The sequence below is a fragment of the Mastacembelus armatus genome, chromosome 14, assembly GCF_900324485.2.
Source record: "Mastacembelus armatus chromosome 14, fMasArm1.2, whole genome shotgun sequence".
NCBI classification, from domain to species: domain Eukaryota; kingdom Metazoa; phylum Chordata; class Actinopteri; order Synbranchiformes; family Mastacembelidae; genus Mastacembelus; species Mastacembelus armatus.
This window is the reverse complement of record NC_046646.1, coordinates 16,743,916-16,769,302: the sequence shown is the minus strand read 5'-3', so window position 1 is coordinate 16,769,302 and position 25,387 is coordinate 16,743,916. Positions and strand designations below refer to the sequence as shown.

Here is a 25,387-nt window from a genome sequence, read left to right as displayed (position 1 = left end):
GGATTAGAAGCCTAAAAGTCCATCTGTTTTTAAACACCATCCTTTAACATGCATTTATGACCAGACCAATTAATTAACTGAGATGTATTAAAATTTTAAGATCAACAATCTCTAAGCAGTCATTTGTACTCAAAGGTGTTGGTATGTCCTAAAACTGAAAAACGCATAATCTATGAGAGAGATTTTATGGCTGGCTGGAACTTGTAGTTCCACAAAGCTAGAATTAGATAAATAAGTAAAAATGTCATGTCTGTCATACATAAATAAATAAATAAACAAATAACATGTCCTTCTTCCAAAGTGACATAGAAACAGAACATGAGACTTACTTGTCCACTTACTTGCGGTAGTCATGTTAAACCATATTAGAGTTCACAAATCTCTATCGATCTCTATCTTGTGTTTGAAAAGATTAATATGACATTTTTTGTCTTCTGCCTTTCTTCCAGAGCTATGACAAGTGTTTCCTGGGTTCATCAGAGACGGCGGATGCTAACAGGGTGTTTTGTGGTCAGCTGGGAGCCATCTATGTTTTCAGTGAAGCTCTTAACCCAGCTCAAATTTTTGCCATTCACCAGCTTGGTCCAGGATACAAGGTAAAGTGTTCATATTACCAAATACAGTATTTTTGTATATTTGTGCAAACAGTGTATACCCCTTTTTCATCAGGAGTACTGAGAAAACTTTAGAATAGATAAGGCATAATGTAATTTTATTGTCCACAACTGAGCATTTGATGGCTGAGCTGTCTTCATGGTGGTTATTCAGTAGATACAGGAATATTTTACATCTTGATTCGTTAGTGTGCATTTCTAATTCAAGAGGGGGATATTCTTAATTCTCAACAGTAGACTTGTGATTTAAACAAGCGGCATTGCTGAAATCATTTTCTGAGTGGTTACCTTGATGAAAAACACAACTATAGAGGCTAAAGCAGCTTTGCTATACACTAAATAGCTCCTGTCTGGCTCACACCAATTGTAAATGCTGATGTGTCGAATTTGTGGTTTGGATGTATCTGAGGCTGGATTTTTGCCGTGAGTTTGAACGCAAAACTTTGCGTTCCTGTGGTACATACTAGGGTCCGCAGTGTTGGGTGTTACTGGTGCATTAGAAATCACCATCTCTGCCTTTTGGCCTGGTTATCGGTGACAGCTGAGGTTCTGCAACACCTTGCCAGCTGTCTGCTTCTTAATTTGGCAGGCATGCATGCTTCAGGCCACTTACAGCTTGTTTATGGAGGTGTCCAAAGCTGTCAAGACTCCTGCACCATGAGATCGCACAGGTATCTGGAGCTACTGATGTGTATGAACATCTGCTGGCATTTCAATAGAAAGGGTAGATGTATGCTGAATCATAAATGTGCTTTAATTAGCTAATAAAGTGACACTTCCGAGGAAACACATTGACAACTTTGTCTCACATGCAGGCTTGGCTGAAAGTATCTTTACCAACATTGAAACAATGCTCCACTCTTCTTGAAAATTGTTTCTTAACTTATTAATCACGGCGGAGAAATTTAGGTTTTGACAGATATAGAGACAGACATACCTTTTGGTTTGGCATAGAATCAAACAAAAACTGGAATATTGTTGTTTATTCTGAAAAACTCTTCTGTAGTGGCCTGACCTCCAAGATGAAGGTACAACAATATCATCATACATCACTTTAGGACCCCACTTCTCAAATAGAAACATAGAAGACTGACTGGAGTTTGCAAAAATGCATATTGAAACTCCACAATCCTTGTGGGAGAATGCCCTGAAACAAAATGAGAGCTCTTTGGTAAGCTGCAGTACATCAGCTCTATGGTCGCAGAAGAAAAGCTTTCAGATATTCAAAGAAAAGAATACCACCCCCACTGTGAAACGTGGAGGAGGCTCAGTGATGTTATGAGGTTGCTTTGCTGCGTCTGCCACAGGGTGTCTTGAATCTGTGCAGGGTAGTGCAGTGAAATAAGAAGATTATCAAGACATTCTGGAGGGAAACATGCTGCCCAGTGTCACAGAGCTCTGTCTCAGCTGCAGGTCAAGGCCTGTCCGACAGGATAATAACCCAATAACACAATGGATGAGGAACAAAAACACTGGAGCGATCGGAAGTGGGCTGCTGTGAGTCCTGATGTTAATCCATTTGAACGTCTATGGAAAAAGCTTGCAGCTGCACTTACATCAGACCTGGGAGAGCTGGAGCAGTTTGCTGAGAAAGAGTGGTTTAAACTACCAGTTGAGAAAAGTAGAAGTCACATTAAGAGATACAAGAAGCACTTGATTGCAGTGATTAACTCAAAAGTGGGGGCTACAAAATAGCAGGCTAATATTTTTTTCCCTATGCCATTTCATTAGTTATAATATTTGAAATAACATGTTACATTAAAGGTTAAAAGCAACTTGTCTGTTCTACTACGTCTGGAATAGGGAACAGTTGGCGCCAATTAGTTTTGTCAGTGTAAACTTGTGTTTTTTAATTATGTTGTTTTCTTTTTTAACTGTCAGTCACATCTGTAGGAGCATTGAAGCATACACATTCTACACTGAACCACACATGCAGCATAATGGTGGGATTCAGTGTATAGTTTAACACACCTTATTTTTCTCTCAGTCCTTGTCTCTCTCTATTTTGATCTTACTTTCTCACATCCTATAACATAAGGCCCGTTATGGACTGGAGTCCCCACATATTCCTCCTAATGATCACATGCTTGGGGTTTGCTGTTTCTCCACTATGAATACTGATTCCTCTCTCTGTCACAGACCACAGTTTCCTGAGGCTGATCAGTCAGATGATTGCCTCTCTGCATGGCGCAGAATGGGCTTCTCAGATGCCCAGAAGAGACCATTAAATGCCTCAGTTGTTTCAAAGCCTCAGGCCTCTGTGCTGGTATTGTAATGATGAGTGGGCGGATTTTGCAGTCATTTAAAGAACACCACCAGTGGAACTCAGCTTCCTGTCCTAATGCAAATGTAGGCCAGTCCTTGTTCTCCTGACTTCATGGTGATGTTGATGTGTGTATATGACAAGCTGCTCTTGGGGATTTGCTTAATCGGTATAGAAGAGAAGTGTATCTATGTATGGTGTACAGGGTAACTCTATATGTCTGCTTGTCTGCTTAGCTGTATAAGATTCTTGGTCTCAGCCACTGTCAGTGTTACTGTTCAATAATGAGGAGTAAAAACAGACATTGTGCTCAGTCTGCTAAACAAGCCTTCAGCACAGTGAGGGTGTTCAACGTTTTCCCACTTGACGCGGCTCATGATGCCCAACATGCTGTGTGTACTCAATATCTGTACGTGTGTGCAGTTCAGCACTCCCATGCTCCCCTAATGACAGAAGAAGATAGAACATAACATCTTGTTTTTATGTATGGGCTTTAGTCAGAACAAAACTTGTTTGTCTTTCAGTGTGTATCCTGTGTATGTCCTGTCACGCCGTGTATGTCGCTGGTTGTGCGCTTCATCAAGAGTTCAGATGTTGTCATTGCGCAGCACTGCCAACACTCTGGCCACAACATAATTAATGACGCGTGTGACTCTATCTGGACACCTGTGTTGAATGTCTGCGTGTGTTTTTGTGTGTGTTGGTGAGGTTTCATAATTACATCAAATGACATGCCCTTAACTGTCATAAAACATTTATATCTCAAGCTGGAGAACTGGTCTTCATTCAACTGTGTGCAGATGCTCAGAGGCACAGGCTGAGCTGAATGGAGTCTGTGTGTGTGCTGTTATCACTTGAGGCCAGTGTTGTGTCTGCAGCAGTCGGGTAGGAGTTGTCGCTTTGATTCCTCTGTGTGTGTGTGCGTGTGCGTGTGTGTGTGTGTGTGTGTGTGTGTGTGTGTGTGTTTGTGTAAGTAGGTGAGGGACACACATATAAAAGCACGACTGTGTAAAGCTTTACATATGTAAAAGCATTCACTTTCCTGTAGTCTTGGATGTTTCTCCAGCTGCCTGTAGAATGCCTCTGTACATCCCTCAGTACTTTAAAAGAGTCAGCAAAGCTCTTTTACACTTTCATCTACCTGTCTCTCGGTTAGCACAGCAACAAGCTCACATTTACGCAGCCACATCATTACATATGCACAAATACACACACACACACACACTTTGTAAACACACCACAAAAAATGGTCTTACATGGCAAAAAAATGTGCATCTTAAGTGTTTTAATTTTACACTCAGGCAATTAAGTTTTTTTTTTTTTTTTTTCAATCAGAGGGCATGCTAAACTTCAGAATATCTGCAGTATTCTAGGTTACTTGTAGGAGATGAGTTTTTTTTTTAACACAAATGTTCACACTATCAAGTTAACATTAATTACTCCTGCAAATAATGTGTTTGTGATAAGACTGCGTGCGTTAAAGGTGTGCTTCAGATCCAGCATAGTGGTCTCTATCAGCTCCTCTTTATACAAGCAGTCTGTTTGTGTCATAATTCTGATAACTGGAATGAAAGTGGAAACCTGTGGTCGACACAGTGCTGCAAAACAGTAGTATTCAGCCCTTGGACAGAGATAAGGATGTCTCCATTGTGCAGTGTTCTTTTTGCTTCCATGTAAAAATTTGTGCTGGATGGTTAAAACTGCTCAGGGCACATTTTCTACAGCAGACCTCAGATGAAAGGTTTTAGAGCAAGACAGGCCTACAGATCCGTGAGCACCCGGAGGTTTTCCTTTATAGTCAGACTGAACAAGGCACCTGGGAACCCACCCGCTCGAAGGCGAGAGTGGCCTTTGCCTGAAGCTGCTGCAAAGGGCATCAGAGCAGCTCGAAGGCCATTCATCTGCAGGGCTTAATATGTAGCAGCACTACTGCACGATATATGGATCCACCAACCTGTGCAGACAGATATAGACATAGACGCACACCTTGCACTATCTGCATGAAAAAATCTGCTTTATATTTCATTTTTCTTAAATAACTCTAAAATAGTTTAAATAAAAGGTTTAGATTTCAACAAGATATTTAGCACATTCTTGGAGACAATTTTTGTGCCAGACAAATAGAAAGTAATATGAATAAAGTGAATAATACAAATGTGCCATGTTCTGTCTGTATACTGTATGTGTTTTTTGTTAGTAGACTACAAAGATAGAAGATAGATTTGGAGCTCAGAGTGCTTCTCTTACACACATGCGCCTCCTGGCTCCATCTCTTATTCCGGGCTAATTGAATTAGTGCCTGGGTTAGTGCTGTGTTCATTAAGCTAATGCTGTGTTGTTTACACACGGCTCATGTTGCAATTAAGCAGACTCCATTTTGGGTGTTGAACTTGTACACACAGACACACACAAGTTTTTTCCCTACACAGCGTTTGACTTCTTGTTTCTCCATCACTGCAGAGCACTTTCAAGTTTAAGTCAGAGAGTGACATCCACCTGGCTGAGCACCACAAGCAGGTGCTGTATGATGGCAAGCTGGCCAACTCCATCTCCTTCACCTACAATGCCAAGGCGACGGATGCACAGCTCTGCCTGGAGTCGTCCCCCAGGGAAAACCCGTCCATCTTCGTCCATTCGCCACATGCACTCATGTTACAGGTCAGTCCGACTGGATTCTTCTAAGTGGCCGTTCATCATTAGCCAGGTTCAGACCTCTGAATCACTGCCCACATCTCTTGATTTGTTCAGCAATTCACATATGAATGATAGATGAGAAATGAAATGGCAGTTCAGTCAGTTTATCAGACTAGTGAGTCACAGGCTGACTCACACAAATTGCATTTGTGAAAAATCTGTAGTGCTGTATTTACCTTGCTTGGAGTGCTATAGATATGAGATTTGCCACAGGAGGGCAATGCAAAGTTTAATAAAGAAAATACTAAATGCAACTTATGAAAGCGGTTGCTACTGCACTAAATACAACAATAGCAGGCTATCAGATTTCTTTTTCATTTTCACTCTGCTGTTAATTTAATAATTTTTTGTGGATAGTGCTTAAGGTTGTTTTTCAGGTGTCCATTCAATGTTGCTTTTGCTTTTATTTGCATGTCATCTTGATTTTGATTATAGTTACAGAATTGTTTTAGTTAGTTAATATACAGTAGTTTGTATGCTTCTGAGAGCCAAACAAGGGATTTATTGCACTATAGCAATAAGAAAATATAGTGTCTTTACGAAGCTATTAAACCTAAAATAGCTAAAAATCAGGATATCTGCAAGTTAACAAACAGAGAATAGATATTAAGCAATGAAGAACAATCCAGTATGTACATCATGTATTCAATATGTTCACAGGTTTAAAAATACAAGTTTTAAGTTTTATTTGTAACTGTAGGAATGCTGTATTTCAGTAGATGTTCTGGCGTAGGTTTGTATATGAGAACTGTATTTTGTAATGGTGGTGAGTAACTATATGGTTTTATTTGTTGTATCTCTGTGTGTGTGTGTGTGTGTGTGTGTGTGTGTGTGTGTGTGTGTGTGTGTGTGTGTGTGTGTGTGTGTGTGTGTGTGTGTGTGTGTGTGTGTGTGTGTGTGTGTGTGTGTGTGTGTGTGTGTTGTGTGTGTGTGTGTGTGTGTGTGTGTGTGTGTGTGTGTGTATAGGTACATACAGTATAATACATGTCTCTGTCAGCATTAATAGTCACTTTTCATCCCACAGGATGTGAAGGCCATTGTTACTCATTCCATCCACAGTGCCATACACTCTATAGGAGGCATCCAAGTCCTGTTCCCTCTGTTTGCTCAGCTGGACTACAAACAGCTCAACGACAGCAGTGTGGACACCACAGTCTGGTGAGTGGTCTGAAAAAACGATGGCACGCAACAACTGACTGGAAAGCAAAGATATGGACACTACTAATGATTTCTGAAGACGTTACAGTAAATTGGTAAAAACAATATAAATGCATTTTCTTGTTTTCTACTGCCAAAAATTCAACTGCTCAATAAAAAATCATGGAGAAGGTGAACGTGTGTGCGAAGAGATAAAGCAAATACAAGACAATTTGAGGGAACATGTAGAAATCCACCTGTGATCTCCACACATCATTACTGAAGTGTGTTTGTACTGCAGTGCTACTCTGCTGGCATTCCTGGTGGAGCTGTTGAAGAGCTCAGTGGCCATGCAGGAGCAGATGCTGGGAGGAAAGGGCTTTCTGGTGATTGGGTACCTGCTCGAGAAGGTAAGAGGCCGTCACAGTGAAGAGTTTTTCAGGTGAATGAGGAGACTAGCCTTGGTTTTCAAGGTTAATAGTCCATATTTATGATGCTTATGTGACTACATACTTTCTTCCTCACGGGTATTGCTGTGGGTCTTAATTACATTTGCGCTCATCACTCATCCACTGTATATGCACAAGTGCTGAGTTGTTTTATATTTACTACACAGCTCAATTCCCGACTGCAGCATCTTCCTCTTACAAATGCCTTAAAGGATGAAATGGACAGAGATGATCTGAATTCATATGACAGACATTTTCTAACATTACTGACTTTGTTTCTGGTGTTAATTTATTGACACCTACATGTATCACAACGTAGTCACATCATCTCCTCTCCTTTTTCCAGTCATCACGAGTCCACATAACTAGGGCGGTACTTGAACAGTTCCTGTCCTTCGCCAAGTATCTGGATGGTTTGCCTCATGGAGCCCCACTCCTCAAACAGCTCTGTGACCATGTCCTCTTCAACGCTGCCATCTGGATACACACCCCTGCCAAGGTCTGTTTATTTGTGTGTATGTGCCGAAAAAATATATGTGTTTTTGTGTCCTTGCTGCAGAAAAAACAGATGACAGTCTGAAAAAGAGAATTCCTGGGGTGACTCAAGACAGATGTGCCAGACAGAGGGGGAAAAAAAAGCAAGAGAGAATGTGTTTTTTGTGGTTTATATTCTGCAGGTTTTATCTGAATACAAGGAAAACTGATACAAGCAGGCAGCAAAAAACAAAGTGGAAGGAGGGTCTGATGTGGTGATTGCCCTTTACAGTAATATAGAAAAGGGGTTGTAGGACAGATAGGGTGGAGCTGGCACATCACCCAGGGAAAAGACAGAGCATGCAAACAAAGGAAACAAAGAGAAAAAAGTGACATTTGAAAAGACCCCAGGACAGGAGAGAGATGTGCAGTCTTCCTTTTCTTCCTCACTCTGAACTAGATGTGAGTGTTCCTGGCATTCCCGTGGGGGCCAGTCAGCTCTAGACTCTATTATTTTCAAAACTTCCTGACTCCTTGTCTTCTTCCTTCTGACCCTGAAATGTGATTGGCTCTTGGGTACAGCAGATGTTAAAAGGATGTTAAGGTAAAATAAACATGAGGGTGGTTGTAAAAGTGAGAATCCAAATCAGAAGAACCACGTCTAGAGAGCAGAACATGATCAGAGTGGTTGGACTATGTGGTAACCTACTGGGGGTTAACTTTCAATTAACAGCCATTATAGAAAATATCAATTATTTGCACACTACCACAATTCATCAGGTTCAGGGTCAGAACAAGCCAAGCATAACAAATGTAACTAAACAGCAGCACACACAAAAAAAATCTATAATCCTTTAATCTTACTTCCCTTGTACTGTTCTGTCTCCCACTGAGCTTTATTATTTCCATTTCTCGGGGTATTATTATCACCTTCATTACTGGCGAGAATGACCCTGGTCATATTCAGGTCTTAATGACACACTTGAGGAAGTTGCATCTGAATGTCGTGTCCCATCTTTCATGCCATTGCCCTGAGAGCAAAGAGCATGTTTTCTTTACCAAGCACCCCTGCTAAACGTAATCCTTTCTGAGATGGGGGAATGTTTGTTACAAGCTATTATTGGCAGCACTGCAGCCTGAGCTACTGATGATCAAAGAATTTAAAGATTTTCTACAGCTCAGCCTGCTGTAAAGAGCATGAGAAAAATACATCAGCTCTGTGTGTGAAATGTAATGTAATGAAGGTCATTAAGGTGAGCTGAGTGCACTCCGTTGTAGATGAGTTGTGACATGGTGTGGTTAGGCCGCAGCACTCCTCTAATTTCATCCACCTGAACAGAGATACCTCCTTAAGGCTGGTCCTTAGTGTCGTGGTCACTGTAATGAGATCAGGCATTTGTGGACAGGTTCTAATCTGTGTACAGGATTGGTTGAAGGACTTTCAAGAGAGGGGGAAAGGGTGCGGAAGGAGCAAATGAGCAAATGGAAAGAACCCTCCTGAAATGTTAGTGTTGACATTTAAGGTGGATTTAAGGATGCTTGACAGCTTCAGGCACAGAAACTTCAAAATAACACAAACCAGAAAAGACTGGTGTTTTTTGCTGGAGGGAAGTTGCCTCTCATTCTCCTGTAGTCGTCTTTTCACAATAAACACACATGTATTATTTGTTTTAGGTGTCTGAGAAGTTATATCCATCTGTCCACCTTTGTTAATGTATATAATACTATACCTTGATTTACTTTAAAAATGGGTGTGTGTTTATACAGGTCCAGTTATCCCTCTACACGTACCTTTCATCAGAGTTCATCGGCACTGCCACCATCTACACCACCATTCGTCGTGTGGGCACGGTCCTGCAGCTGATGCACACTCTTAAGTACTACTACTGGGCCATCAACCCGCTGGAGTGCAGTGGAATCACCCCCAAAGGTCTTGGTAGGTCTGTGTGGTGTGCAAACAGAAACAATGGGAGTCACTTCTGCACCTCCTAATAAACACCACTAGAGATTCAAACACAGTATTCCTGACCACTTGCTATACTACATACATGTACATATTGTTTTTATTCTCTATTCATATCTAAAAATGTACCACTTTGTACAAACCATCCCTTCCTCTGCAGATTCTTTACCATCCGTTATTGACGTTTTACTGTTTTTTTTTTGCCGCATCCTCTCATATCTTCTTAAAATAAGTTCACAAACCCTGTTATGACTTCAATAGTCGTAGAACTATTTGAACATGGCTTTTATCTGTATGTGCAGTGGTAATGTCAATCTCTGACACACATCAAATATGAATTTACATTATCCAACTGTCTGTGTTTGTCTTTCATCTTCTAAGGTTATCCTGTGTAAGGTCACATAACATAGGAAAACAAAACACATTCACACAGATACACACAGTGCCATGGCTGTAAATTTTCAAATCTGACAAGCACACAACAGTTGGCCATGAAACGAGCAGGGTTTGAAAATCTTTCTCGAGCCAGTTTTTTTCATTAATTATGGAACTATTTCTGGAGCCTAAAAAGCCCATTGTGATATTGTGTGAGATATCATTCAACACAAATAGACCTGAAGTAACTCTGCTTAATATAGGATTGGATTAAACTAGCAGCTCTTTTAAAAGTAGCTGATGGCTTTGTATTAGTTAAATCTACAGACGCAATAGACCTTACTAAAAGGAGGACATCACTAGATAAAGGTTTCAGTGGATTAATACATAGAGAGTGTGTGAGTTTTACATTTTTAAATCAGAATTTTTTTCTGCCACTTTCACATTATGCCCCAGTAATAAACAGGTTAAACACAAGAGCAGTTTAAATTTTAGCCAAATAACAGTAATACAGTATATTTATACAAATTCTACAGTATTTCTGGATCTATACAATAATTTACACCTTTAGGTACTTGTTAAAAATGTCTTTCTTTTCTTGATTATTGGTAAAAGTCTGTCTTTTGTGGAGCTGTGTCAGGAAACAAGTACATGTCATGCTTGATATGCAAATAGTGAGCAGGTTTATAGGTATCTACTCTACAGAAGAATTCTGCTATAATATACCACGTCCAATCTGCATAATCCGTGACAGTCACACAAAAGCAGCAAAACATTTGAAGCTGTATTTCTGGCCTCCCATGGTACAGTAGTAAGAAGCTAAGTCACTGCTTTTTATTACACAACCTTATATGATCAAAATCTTCTGTAGTACCCCAACTTACATGATGCAAATAAGAATTATCTGTATTTTGTAACACAACTATAGCCTACAAGAGTTTTCTATATTTGAAGAAGAATTGCAGTTACAATATATATAATATTCCAGTCACAACACTGTGCCAAATCCCATTTTATTTCTTCACTGCCTTTGTAATAGAGCAGAGAACAGTGTTACTGCAGCCACTGTTGTTACACATCAGAGCTTCAGAAAGGTCAGAGCAGGCCTTTCACTTTAATCAACCTCTTTTGCCCCGGACCCTCCACTGACTGAGTGTATGCATCCCGTGTTGCCATGGCAACATACAGGTTTGACTGGCAGATCCAAGGGAGCTTTTGGAATTTCTAATCAAGTGGCTGTCTGACTTCCTTTCTGTTTGGTTAGACTGCTGGGATTTAGCCCCATAAAGAACCGCTGATAACGGCAGCAATTATCTTTTGACGCATATTATTGGTTTTTTCAAAGCTACAAGATGTGCAGGTTGCGGTTTGGAAATCTTAATATGTGTGTACTTGACTATACTGTGTGAGATATGCATTGGTGGAATTAATTTGCACGGTAATAGATAAATAATTTAAACATACACAATGGGCTTTGTGCATAAAAAAAAGTATTCAGTTGTGCCTCAGTTTGAAGTAATGAGGTTGAATTCTTTGAATCAGGTTAGAAATATGTCCTCTTCAGGTTTTACAAATAACTCTTTGATGTTAATGGAAAATTGCTTTCAGGACCAGAAAAATGGAGAGGCTTACCTAATGAAAACACCTCAGGCCTTTCGTACCAGTCATGGGCATTGCTTTTGAACTGCAACACAACAGAAACATTGAATAAAGGGTTTGAGTGAAAATAAGAATGTGGCTGAAACACATTTATAATGACATACTGTAAAATGTCTGACTATATACTTTTGTCCCTTGTTTCTATTCATTTTTTTTTTACATTTCCTTTCCATATTATCTCTCCATCTCTCAATCTATCTATCTATCGATCTATCTATCAATCATGTATATATATAACACCATAACACCAAAAGCTGAGAAACAGTTAAACTTAATATAAACCTTTCCATTTTTATTTTATTTATTAAGTCAGAGGTTGCACTCACATTCATGTGATGCATCCAAGCATTTGTTTGACACAGAGATGCTGTGTAACCTTGATTGATGGTGAACATCACCATGCCACCGACATGTGCCAGCTTGACAAATAAGGATGATCGATCACAGGGGACTGCTTAAGTGTCATGTTTCATCTCATATGGTTCAGTGCCAGCAGAGCATGACAACAGGAGAAGCTTTATTTATATCGTCTTTCTTTCACGCCCTCTATCTTTTATTCTTCTCTTAGCTTTCACTGGCTAAGCATCCATGGGTCAGATATCAGTTTAAATGTTCTCAGAGGGCGAAGTACATTTTTATTCAGCTTATAACAAACGCCGCTTCCAATTGCAGTACTTCTTGCTTTGTACCTCACATAAAACGAGGCAAATTCCAAACGTCCTGACACAGCAACTTGTGCAGCAGCAAATGCACACAAGTTGGATGTTTATTGTTACCTTTTAAACTTAACAAAGCTCTGCTGGGAATGGAGAGTGCTGATGAGAACAGGTAGCTTGGAAGGTTTATTGTGTACTGAGGCTTTATTTGATAATGACATCTGTAGGGAAGTTGTTGAGGAACATGGGGGGTGAGATGTCTTCTTTACCTGCAATTATTTATTTGGGGCCATTACAAGAAAATGCCCTTATTTTTAAAGGTGCGGGGCTTATATCATCCTTGCTCTGATCTGAATTAATTAATGTATGTTTAGAGTATTTGACAAGATATTCCATTAGTGAGCAGATTCATTACAGCCGTCATAAATTTCTAGTGTATCTGATGTGCACATTACATACAAAAATGAAGCAGATCAATGAAAATGCAGTGCCAACATCTTGAGTTGACAGTTCTCATGATAAACATTTTAAAAGTGCCATTGTGCTCTAGTTTCAGACGTGAAGGGGAACTTTGAAGCCTCTATTGAAGCTAAATGCAGTCAAATGTCAGAATAAACGAACCACAGTGATGTCTCCTCATAAAGCATTTGTTTGAAGGCACTGGACGTCTGAATCATGGTACAATGGAGATAAAGATTTCAAGAATGGTAAAAGACATCAGACCTTTTAGAAAGAGAGAATGACGTCCGACCCGCATGAGAAACTGCTTGTGTTATGCATCAGATGTATTTGTGTTTTTAGCTGGATTATTTCTTTGAACCCCACCACAGCCAACAACTGATGGAGTGCCAGAGCTTTAAAGGAGATACAGTTGATTACATAGGGTGTTTGAGCCATCAGTCGCATTTTTGCAAATTGCCATGTTTTTGCTGTAATCTGTAAAATTAGTACAACTATCCAGGCTGCTATTGTGTCCCTGGAGTTAATGACAGTGATTTACAGTCCACAGGTCTGTCATAGTATTTGTGTTTTCTGTGTTTTTCCTCTGCTCTCACTAACCCGAGATACCATATTACAGTAGAGATTACTCAGCTTGAACTAGCGACTTATCCAGCCAATCCTCAGGTATAAAAATGGACTCTTGTTTTCTGTGTTCAGATGGACCGCGGCCGTCCCAAAAGGAGATCATCTCGCTCAGAGCCTTCATGCTTCTCTTCCTCAAACAACTCATACTAAAGGTGCAGTGAGAAAATCTGATTATCTTCATCACATAGTTTAAGTTGCAATAAATCACAGTTTTTGCCATTATTTCCAAAAAACAGAAGCCCCCGAATATTTTGGTGAAACACACCATGTCTGTTTTTCACAGGACCGGGGTGTGAAGGAGGACGAGCTACAGAGCATTCTCAACTACCTTCTGACAATGCATGAGGTAAATGCTCAGCCCTGTGTTAAAATAGACACTTTGAGAGAGGGCAAAAGATGGAGACAGAGACAGTGAGAACAGTTGAGTGGAGCCGGTGGCAAAATATGAATTATAATTTGTGGGCTGGAGTTATGGTCCACTTGAACGAGTGAGAGTGTGAGTCAGCTTCTGCACTGTGACAGAATGAAAAATGGCGCAACAATGAACTGAACAGAATGTACTCTTCTGTAACAATTGTGTCTATTCTTGCTCTGAAATGCCACCTTCCCTTCCACAATGCCCCATCGATGTCCACCCCTGTAACTCTTCCTTTGTCCTTTCATCCCTCTGTTGATCTGTAGCTTTGGTCTTCTTCCTCCTGTTCAACTTCACTTTCTTTTCTCTGCAGGATGAGAATATCCACGATGTGCTCCAGCTGTTGGTGGCTCTTATGTCTGAACATCCAGCATCCATGATCCCTGCTTTTGACCAGAGAAATGGAATAAGGTAAATGCTGCCCACACAAGCATTTTAAAGATCTGATGCAACACCGGTTCCTAACACCATGAAAAAGAGCTTTTTCTTAAGAAAATATGATCTCTCTTCAAGGAGCAGTTGCATTATATACAGTATGCCTGATCTGTGATATTGACATGTTTAAAGACTCAAAGTAATAATTTTGATTAGAAAAGACTTTTCTAATAATATAGGAACAGTTAATAATTTAAAAGCAAGGGAGAGTTAGAGGAAAGTATCACTTATTGGTTTAAAATGTACCAAATGTGGTTGTTAAAACAAAGAAAAAAAACAAACAAAAAAAACATTCTCGGTCATTATTTTATCTGTCTGCAGGCAAAACATAAATTCTTCCCTGTGTAGCTAAGTCACTGTTCCGTTAAATACTAATTTCACATGTAAAAAGACTTCGAGCTTTAGCCGAGCTGCTTGATTTTTCAGCGGTGGACTCTAACTGTGCTGGTAATTCCCCAAAAGCACAACTACACATGGATGTCTTTTTGGTTGCCATGGTAACTCTTCTGTTGCTGGAGAGCCTGTTAGCAAACGGTATTGTGGTTTTGTTCTCCCATTTTTTTTTCTGTTTTGATTTGTGAGGAAAATGCTTAAGTCAGCCCATGTGTTAGCAGGTGTCTCCTACACACGCGATTACGGATATATATATATATATATATATATATATATAAAATATATAAAATAAAATATATATAAAATATATATAAAAAAAAAATATATATATATAGATATATATATATCTATATATATATATATATATTTTTTTTTTTTTTAATTTTTTTTTTTTTTAATTTTTTTTTTTTACTTACTGACGTATAATCTGTGTGGCTTTGTGTTTGACATGCTGCAGGGTGATTTGCAAGCTACTAACCTCTAAGAGTGAGAGCATTCGGGTCCAGGCCCTCAAAGTCTTGGGCTACTTCCTCAAACACCTCGGTCACAAGTAAGCACCTCTTTGTCTCTGTGCTTTCTGTCTGTTATATTCTGCAGTTTGGCTTCAGGTGTTCAGCAAAAGGTGAATCACAGAAACAAGGGAACAGCTAAAAATTTCAGAGAAGGATAAATTTTTTTTTTGTCACAGCTAAATGTAAATGTTGCATCAGTTTAAGGACATCTAGAGGCCACACATTTTGGTTTAAATGAAAAAAGACACTGCAGTAAAAATTGAAGAACTATACCAGCGCAGTCTCCAGTGAGCCTTAGGAGTGTTTGTTTGTGTGTGTAATGTGAAGATAATGTCCTCATCATCACGTCCAGGCAGAATAATCATTTTGACAGTGTGCACTGGAAGGGAGGTGGAACCTTGATGAGCAGCAATGAATGCTGGGGGATTTATTCATCCCATGTGACATATATACCTCTCTCTGCACGACATGGGAGCAGACTGCCACGCTGCACCTGAGCCCCTGCAACTTCAATCCCCCACCCACTTAATATCTGCTTGAACCAAACATCCTGTAGGGCTGCCTCTTTAAGCTTATATGTCACAAATTTTAGATGTAGCCAGATAGTAATTTATTCACACATAATACACCACAAATACAGCCAAATACATTTCAGTGTATTTTTATGATAGTATTTAAAATACAAAAATAAGTCATAGTGATTTTTTATTTTTATTTTACAGGGCTACTAAATTTTCGGCGTTAATTTTGTTAGTATTCATTTTTCCTCCTCCATGGTCCTATCCTAACTGACAGGGCCACATGGTGCCACCTGCCAATATTAAACTGTCATCAAGCCAGCAACCATCAATGTCAGTTGGAGTTGTTGTAAATTGTGTTATGAATGGCAAACTGTGTGTGTGCGTGTGTGTGCGTGTGTGTGTGTTGTGTGTGTTGTGTCCTTGCAGAAGGAAGGTAGAAATCATGCACACACACAGTCTGTTCACACTGCTGGGGGAGAGGCTAATGATGCACACCAACACCGTCTCTATCACCACCTATAACACTCTGTACGAGGTAGGTCATTTATGCACTGCATTGCTGTAGCCTTGTGCATGAAGCAACACACTTCTAGTCTGTTTTGGGTGGTCAGAGTTTAATTCCAATTCTTTTGTCTGCACAGATTCTTACAGAGCAGGTCTGTACTCAGGTGGTTCACAAACCCCACCCTGAGCCTGACTCCACCGTCAAAATCCAAAATCCCAGTAAGTACTGAAAGACTGTAGTCTGTCTCTCTGTGTTCTTTGGTCTGCATTATTTTAATCCAAGTAAACAGACAACAAAGTCTGAATTCAATAGCTCATACTGCTGCCACCTCCTACTTGATCTGCCTGACACTCTACTGCACCTGATAGCTTTCTCTCGAATTCAAAATATTTTTTATGTATTTTTGCTTCTTCTACTCTCTCTCTTCCCATTCCTTTCCCAATTTGTCTCACCATTACCTAATGTTTTCCTCCCACCCAGTGATTCTAAAGGTAGTGGCGACACTGCTGAAGAACTCCACTCCCAGTGCTGAGCTGATGGAAGTCAGGAGACTTTTTCTTTCCGACATGATAAAACTCTTCAGTAACAGCCGTGAAAATCGACGGTAAAAGCACACAAATGGCTATGCTTGCATTAATATAACTATACGTCAATTATTTCTTTCAGTGGTTGTATTTTTTTTTTTTTATGTTAAGCTCATGCTGCAGCCCTACTCACATGCAGTGCTTGTGTTTTGTACCAGCTGCCTGCTGCAGTGCTCCGTGTGGCAGGACTGGATGTTCTCTCTCGGATACATCAACCCCAAAAACCCTGAGGAGCAGAAAATAACTGAGATGGTGTACAACATCTTTCGGATCCTACTCTACCACGCAATCAAATACGAATGGGGAGGGTGGAGGGTCTGGGTTGATACCCTGTCAATTGCACACTCCAAGGTGAGGATGGGATATATATATTTTAAGCCATATACAGTATGTAATTTAAGGAGCATGCGATCATGTATTCACAGCCCAATGGATTTGAGCTAAAAATATTGACTAATGGAGATACTGACTTGTTGAATCGAGCTGAAGTTTGGAGAGATTAATGGGGAATATTCTCTTTACCATGGCAAAATATCGATGTTTGTTTAAAACTGCCTGCACTTTACTGGTGATAGTGATTTTTAGGTATTGATTGTATGACTGAAGCTATAATAGTCTGAAAACAAAAAGGTTTCTACTGTATATATTGACTATTGCAAAACCTGTAGGACACAATATGATTCACAATAAAAGTAATTTCCAGTAACTGAGCCTTTCTTTTTACTTTTGACTGGTAAAACTCACCCATTTTCTCATAGCGGTCTAAATGAGAGAGACATTATGGATGATTGTAATTGCCCTGTTTCTGCTAGTGTCCTAGTTTTATCCATCCACAAGAGGCACCTGGTGGAGACAGTATTGATGTGGAGGCTAACTATTGTTAGTGCTTGTGTTCTGATCACATATCCAATTATATCCCCACCATCTGTCACAGGTGACGTATGAAGCCCATAAGGAGTACTTGGCTAAGATGTATGAAGAGTACCAGCGTCAGGAGGAGGAAAACATGAAGAAGGGGAAGAAAGGCTCTGTGTCCACCATTTCTGGGCTTTCTGCCACGCCTGCCCCTGTTGTCAATGGCAACCTGGAGATTGATGACAACTCCCAGACACAGACCCCTGAGAGCGAGGCAGAGTACAGCGAAGGGGCTGGTGGAGACTCACGCAACCTACTAGCAGAAGGCGCTGTGAAGCGACCCAATGGAGAAGCCCTGACACCTGGGGAACAGAGTGCTGGTCCAGGGGTGAGGGTGGAAGTCCATGACCTGCTGGTGGACATTAAAGCAGAGAAAGTAGAAGCCACAGAAGTGAAGCTGGATGACCTGGACTTGTCTCCGGAAGGTCTTGTTGGAAGTGTAGGTGGAGGGGGTGGAGGAGGAATGGAGAATGGACCTCTAGTAGAGGTGGACTCCCTCCTGGACAGTGCTTACTGTGCTGTAGTTCAGAACCTGAATGGGAATCTGGCACCTAAAGATGACACACCAGGCTCAGGGGTTGGGATGGGGCCAGGTCTGACCCTGTCAGGTGTTAACCTTGAGGATGATGGGAACATGGGTCCACTCATCACACTGGCTGATGAGAAGGACAGTGTCCCCAGCAACAATGGATTTCTCTTCAGTAAGGTAGGATGTTATATGAAGATTATTGTGGTTAAATTAAAATCTTATCTGTGGAGCCACATCTTCACTCACTGACCTTGAATGTAATACCACCAATCATTCACAATGGTATCTCCATTATTTTCTTTCCTTCTTAGTCTTCCTGCTTTCCCAAATGTTTTATTGTTATTCTATTTTTTATTATCCCATTCATCAATTCCAGGTTGATGAAAAACTGCTTCCTGCTCTGGCAGCCACAGACCCTCTTGTCCTACCCAGTCCAGACCAGTCCACTCCATCCGGGCCAGTACCGGCTCACTCAACTACCAGTGCCAGTGATGACCTCAGTCTGCTGGCCCATATGACGAGCTGTGGCTCTGATTTAACACAATCCCAGACCCAGGCTTCTGTGGAACTTCCGGAGGACGGACCCTTCAAGATCCAGAGCCCTCTTGCTGACATCAGCTCCATTGCTGAGGCTGAGAGTCAAACCCAGACCCAGAGAGGCCCTAGACCAGATTTCCCAGAAGGAGAGGGAACATCAGGGGCAGAGGGAGAATCTGTGGGTCTCAAGACTGGTGGAGACACAGCAAGCACCACCTCTGATACAGAGAGGTCAGATGATGGGAAAGACAAGGACACAAAAAAGATCCAAACTACTGCAACCACTCAGGTTTGTTTATATGTGTTTGTACATATGAGACAATGTATTTTTTTCTACTGTTTATGAAAATATGGTGTAAATATGCTTGGCTTTGATAGTTAAGTTAGTTAAGTTACAAGAAATCTAAAAGGAAAGTTAAAATAAATGCTTAATTGTTCATCTAAAATTAAACATACTTGGGAAGCATTAACTCACTTGATCTTGTTATTTTGTACTTGCAAGTAGTAAGAACTGTTCCTGAAACGAAATTACATGGGGAAACTGTAACCAACAATTACAGTCTGATGTGTTGTTCACTGACCTGATAGAGTAGAAAGGTTTAACAGCTTATGTCAAAGGCACCTCAGTGGCAGTAATGGCTGAGGAAGAAGAGCTTTTTCACTTTACCTCAATTCATCCTGCCAGTCCAGGGAATGAACAAGTGAAATTTGCCTCCAGCCTTTAGGACATTGCTCCTTCAACGTTGGTGTCTTTGATAGTCCTATGAGTTTGTTCTCTTTAGAATTTGAATTTCATATCTCTGTATGCAACCCCCCCCCCCAAATGAAGGCCCTTCACGGTCGAACTGCAGCCCAGCTTGAGCGGGATCTACGAGTTGATCTGGGTTTCAGAGGCATGCCCATGACGGAGGAGCAGCGCCGGCAGTTCAGCCCTGGCCCACGCACGACCATGTTCCGCATCCCAGAATTCAAGTGGTCACCCATGCACCAGAGGTTGCTCACTGACCTGCTGTTCGCCCTAGAGACTGACGTGCATGTGTGGAGGAGGTGAGTTAGGATGTTTGGGGTGTGTGATCTTTTCTACAGTCAGTCAAAGCAAACCTTTAACAGTGTGGGGAAACTCTCTATGTTACTGCTGTGTAGTAGCAAGGCCACAGCTAATACTACTAGGACTGATTCTCCTTTGTCAGTATCAAAGATATTCAAAAGGTCAAATGATACCAGTGATTCTTAATGCCCAAACTGTGTTTTTGTATTTTCTGTCCAACTCTATTTGTCGTTTTTTAGCCACTCCACCAAGTCAGTGATGGATTTCGTGAACAGCAATGAAAACATCATCTTCGTCCACAACACGATACACCTCATTTCTCAGATGGTCGACAACATCATCATAGCTTGTGGAGGCATCCTGCCTCTCCTGTCTGCTGCCACCTCCCCCTCTGTAAGTGGCTCTGTTCCACCCCTCTGTGGAAGGAGAGAACACTGCAGGTCAAAAGCTGCTTCATAGGCTTGTAAATGATGAGTTAATGGCAAACACCTTTTAGAATCAGCTGAACATGATTCCCCTCATGTTCACGGCAGCATTAATCTTGCATGATTGAAGAAGTTAAATAATAGGTTGTATATGTTGTTGTTTTTTTTTTTTTGCCTGTATGGTCATGATATGTCACAAATGACTTCCTAAAGAGCCTTAAAAGTTACCGAAATTATATGAAAAGTTCTGTTTTATTTCAAGATAACTTTAAAATTGGAGTAAACTCATTCAACTTTCAAGAACTTAATCTGGATTCTTTGCATTTGTGTCTCTATATATTTAACTGTCAACATAACCTGTGCAGTATTTTAACCTTTATTTGATCTTTGTTCTAATCCTTTTTATTAACAATCTATTTAATTTCACTGTTTGCTAATTATTTATTTTAATCATCTTTCTTTTCCTCTCTGTGTTACATGTTTTTTGTATATTTTCTTGTCTTTTTTGTCTCTGTTTTTGTCTGTTTTTGCATGTGCAGAATTCTAAGAGTAGTGCCAACACTGTAAGTTGTGTTTTCTTGTTCTCTTTCAATTCTACTAATACTTTGTTCTGGTTTATTTATCATTGTCATTGGCACTAACCCCTGCCAGTCTCGCATCCATTGTGTTTCTCTGTTGTGCTCCTTTGCTGCTAATTAATATTCCCCCTTATATTGTTTGTAAATATTGTGGCTATTCCTTGGTCACGCTGCATCAGTGTATCTGGCTCTTAAAGATATAATATTCTAACATTTTTAGAATATTATACAAATATGGGGATAGAATAGAAGGTGGTGGATCGATAATAAGGTGAAATTAAAGTGAGAAGACATTTTTAGAGGTGAAAATAGAGAAAAAGCATGAGATTTCTCCAAAAATCCTTGGGGGTTGCATCTGCTAAGCCTGTCCCGTTTTTATCAATACTAAAGAAGGCAGGAGGAGCCGGACCCCAGAGAGGGTCAAAGGGAAAGGAGGTGACCCCTGTTCCTGGGGGAAGAGGCGCAGGGTTAGAGGTGCGTAATGAGCCTAAGACTTCCACCGTCACCAGAAGAGCTAAGAGCACCAACCCAAGACTATCTGTCCTCACCTTGTGTGTCTGTTATTCCCCAAATGTCTGTGATCACTTGCTCTGACAAGCCTCGCGATGCTTGCACTTTGTGTACTCTTCACAGCCTTGCACATCCTGTTTACTGAGGCAGAGACACAACAATCTGCACACTGAGTTTGATTTTTTTTTACCCCTGACATGCTTTGGTCATAATGTAATCTGGCAATTAAATGCTTAAGTTGGTGCAAATATTAGCGTACTTCAATTTCCTCTGAAATGTTTTCTAGACTTGCCACTGTTACTGCTAATAAGCCACACGGGTACTGTTACAGTCCCACTGTTACCATTACTGTACCTGTGTGTCATCAAGCTGTACATCCTTTGTGTTGTGTTGCCAGATTTCATCATACAAGTAGGCATTTCACTTAACCAGCATGATACTCAAGGTAGCGTTTCCTACTTGTTGGTAAAACCAGCCACAACTGCTGCGGTCGTGCTTGTGTGAGACCCAGCTGCATCAGTTTTCACAAGCATTCCTCTAAAAAAAAAAAGAGGACACAACAGTATTTCGCCATCTTTGTAAAATAAGTGAGAGAGCACCCTGTTCATTGTGTTTAGTGTTGTGTAGTTTTACACTGAACAACTGGCAAGCATTTGTGATTTTTTTTTTTTTTTTTTTTTCCCCCCCTAGACGGAGTTGGAAAATATTGAGGCAACACAGGGCATGTCCTCAGAGACAGCGGTCACCTTCCTGTCTCGTCTAATGGCCATGGTAGATGTGTTGGTGTTTGCCAGCTCCCTCAACTTTAGTGAGATCGAAGCAGAGAAGAACATGTCTTCAGGAGGGCTGATGAGGCAGTGCCTCCGGCTGGGTGTGTGCTAATTTGATGCCTTTAATCTTGAAATTTTAAACCTATTCTAGCTTTACTAGGCTCACACTGATGAATTTGTCAGATAATTAATTAACCTATAAGATGTCAGCAAAAAATGTCTATTACTATCACACTTCAAGTGATGTCACCAAGTGTTGCAAAACCCAAATACAGTATATTCATATGATAGTGATGATGTAGAAGATTCAGTTCCTCTTATTAACAAGTTGGAAACAGTCAATTCTTCAGTTTTGCTGAATGAATTAAATTTGTTGTAAATGAAGTTACTGTTACCTTATCAATTAATAAACTGTTTGACTCAGACTGTTGACAAAATATTCTCCCTATTGATAAATAGTGTTGAAGACAATAGATGTGCTTACAGTCACTCCAATTGTATGCAATTTGTGATTTAATCTAATAAGTGATTCAAGCTTAACAAATAATCACTAATTGATTTGTTAGTTATGGCAGATTCATACACCGATCCATTTTTTTAAACAGAAATACACATGAAGTGTAAACACCCCACTATTTTATGGTACTTACATGTTTCCTACTGCGTCAGTGTGCTGTGTGGCAGTTAGGAACTGTCTGGAGTGCAGGCAAAGACAGAGAGATCGAAGCTGCAAGTCCTCCTTAACCAGCAGCAAGTCACAGGACAGCCTTCACAGTGCCTCCACCAGCAGCAAGGTACCGCACATACACACGAATCAAACGCACATCCGCCACACAGCACTTAAAGTCTGCCACAGAGACATGCATATGTATGACAGAGCGCATTTGGCTTTCTGTCTTCCATATTTAGCAGGATCCAGACAGACTGCTGCAGGATGTAGACATCAATCGTCTTCGAGCTGTGGTTTTTAGAGATGTGGTAAGCTTGTGTTTTTGTTTTTTGTTTTTTTTTAGTGTATATTGTATTTGTCTGAATAATATATTTAAGGAAAAATGTGTATGTGTTTTTTTAATATAGTTTTGCATGTGTGTGTTATTTTAGGATGACAGTAAACAGGCTCAGTTTCTGGCACTGGCAGTCGTCTACTTTATCTCAGTTCTCATGGTGTCTAAGTACCGGGACATTTTGGAACCCCAGCGAGAGATTGGCAGGTCCACAAGCCTATCAGGAAGAAGCATTCGTCACGAGATCAACTCCCCAACCAGTACAGGTGGTTCTCATTTTTCTTTTTGCAATATCCTTGTTATTATAGGGTAATCTTGGATGAGCCTGTGGTGACTCATCATTGTAGCGCTGGTGTAGTGAATATGAGCTTCCGACGAACAACAATACCTTTGTCAAGAATATAAGACCATTAGAGTAAGGAAGATGAGAAAGGATGAAGAAGCGATGGCATTACTTGGCAACGAAATTAAAGCTTAAAAGCAAAAAACAACTGACAGTGAAATGCTAAACCAAACAATAATTTGTGGAATTTCTTGGCAGTGCATTTAACAAAAAGAAATAATTTTTTCTATAATTACATCACTGTTTATCCATGTAAAATCACACTGAATCCAATATGTTATTTCTCCAGAACACCCATCCACAGCCTTCCCTGACCGCGACAAACAGACCCCCACCCCTGTGGATGACTCTCCCCGGGCTGGCCTCCCCCACACAGACTCAGGCATCGGAGAGGAGGGCCATGTGGCCGGATCCTTGAACGGCTCAGAGATGGGTCTGGGGCTTGGCCTCAGCCTGGTGGGGAGAGAGACGGACAGAGACAGAGACATGGGAGTAGTAGGAGGTGGTGGAGGAGGCACAGATCTGTTGTGTAGCTTGTCATCTGACATTAGGAGGTCACAGGAGAGCCTTCTGGATTCTCCCCACAACCCAAGCTCCACCCCTAACTCTAGCCAAGCCCCGCCTTCATCCATCTCCAGCATTAGTCAAACAAATAAAGGCATCAATGTCAAGGTGGGTGTGTGGGACCCCATTCAGACCCGGCTGTTTGCAACCATAAGTATCTAATTAGGTTCTGAGACAGGCTGCACAAACCATTACTTGGTCAGTGGATTTCATTTCTGCAGCCAATATGCAAAATGTTTTGTTATGTGAATGTTAATGTGTTTCTATTAAAGGAGATAATAAACATGGTCCATAGTCAGAAAATGCATTTGTATTTAGTCAACACTATTAAGTTCACATGTATCCATAAGCAACTTAAATGTGTTTTTAATTATCAATCTGTGCTTTTAGCTGTGTGGTTGCAGATAAAATTTAATGCCACGTCTGAATAGTCAAAATGTTTCCACATGTATTTCACAGAGGTTGTATAAGATTATATTTTGTTAAAACACACACACTTTTGTACTCATGTACTGTGGAGGAAAAAAAAGTACATTATGTTGGATTTGGACAAAAGCAATAAGAGTATTTTGCAAAGTGATATATTCTAAAGCTGACACTGAAACGATATTTAAAATATCAGAAAATATTAAGTTGAAATACAGCCAGGAATTAGTCAAACCATTAACCTGCTCACAGTTTAAGCAGCTTTTGTTTTATATTCACCAGATTTGTTGTTCTCTGTGAAATGTAGGAGATCCTGAAGAGCTTGGTGGCAGCTCCAGTTGATGGCGGGGATTTGGGACAGGAGTCTGGGCCGACACCCTATCATCCAGACCCTGCCCTGAAGACACACCCCATGCTGCCCATGCAGTTCCACTCCTTCGACAGGTTAGCCCCAGTTACTGTTTGATACAGAAGAGGAAGGAAAACAGACCAAGATACCAGAGTCAATACTGCCTGAAACAGCCATCAGTGAATCGATATTTCCAGCCAATACTGATCTTTTACAAATAGTACACTCTTATTTGTCAAATCAGTTGGGTGCACTTCTCAATCTGAGAAAAATAGACTTTCAGTTTGAGAATTCTCTTGTATAATAATCTATTATAAGCTTTATAATATAAAACCAATATTGTTGTTAAATGTGACAGGATATAACGGTCTGCCCAAATTTTTTAATGTTCCTCTTGAAACTATAAACACATTAACTATCCAGAGAGTATCAACCTGCTTCCACTATATCTTCTGTGAATCACTTAGCCTCCTGCTTTGTGGCAGCTCTTGAAGACTAAATTACTGATTGAAGGAGGTGTCCATCCAAATCCATCCCTGAGATGTCCACCTGATGTGTGACCCATGCAGACGGGTTTAAAGTAATGACATGTCAAACAAATGATAGACCAACAGTAATGCTTTCACTTCTGAAGCTTTCATCTCAGAGGCAGCT

General features: G+C 40.5%; 1 protein-coding gene across 1 annotated transcript in view; it reads left to right on the top strand.

Annotated features, from left to right (window-relative positions):
• Positions 1 to 25,387, top strand: part of nbeaa (neurobeachin a) — a 73,691-nt gene that overhangs the window by 30,093 nt on the left and 18,211 nt on the right. Inside the window, exons 8-32 of the mRNA XM_026328555.1 lie at positions 450 to 596; positions 5,338 to 5,535; positions 6,596 to 6,729; positions 7,010 to 7,118; positions 7,504 to 7,656; positions 9,399 to 9,567; positions 13,443 to 13,522; positions 13,654 to 13,716; positions 14,099 to 14,196; positions 15,071 to 15,163; positions 16,073 to 16,181; positions 16,288 to 16,369; positions 16,632 to 16,755; positions 16,894 to 17,086; positions 17,670 to 18,356; positions 18,556 to 19,005; positions 19,546 to 19,763; positions 20,004 to 20,157; positions 21,158 to 21,241; positions 21,968 to 22,148; positions 22,717 to 22,841; positions 22,957 to 23,025; positions 23,149 to 23,317; positions 23,684 to 24,066; positions 24,692 to 24,828. Of these exons, the coding sequence (XP_026184340.1) occupies positions 450 to 596; positions 5,338 to 5,535; positions 6,596 to 6,729; positions 7,010 to 7,118; positions 7,504 to 7,656; positions 9,399 to 9,567; positions 13,443 to 13,522; positions 13,654 to 13,716; positions 14,099 to 14,196; positions 15,071 to 15,163; positions 16,073 to 16,181; positions 16,288 to 16,369; positions 16,632 to 16,755; positions 16,894 to 17,086; positions 17,670 to 18,356; positions 18,556 to 19,005; positions 19,546 to 19,763; positions 20,004 to 20,157; positions 21,158 to 21,241; positions 21,968 to 22,148; positions 22,717 to 22,841; positions 22,957 to 23,025; positions 23,149 to 23,317; positions 23,684 to 24,066; positions 24,692 to 24,828 (4,409 nt within the window). The remainder of the gene's footprint in view (positions 1 to 449; positions 597 to 5,337; positions 5,536 to 6,595; positions 6,730 to 7,009; positions 7,119 to 7,503; positions 7,657 to 9,398; positions 9,568 to 13,442; positions 13,523 to 13,653; positions 13,717 to 14,098; positions 14,197 to 15,070; positions 15,164 to 16,072; positions 16,182 to 16,287; positions 16,370 to 16,631; positions 16,756 to 16,893; positions 17,087 to 17,669; positions 18,357 to 18,555; positions 19,006 to 19,545; positions 19,764 to 20,003; positions 20,158 to 21,157; positions 21,242 to 21,967; positions 22,149 to 22,716; positions 22,842 to 22,956; positions 23,026 to 23,148; positions 23,318 to 23,683; positions 24,067 to 24,691; positions 24,829 to 25,387) is intronic.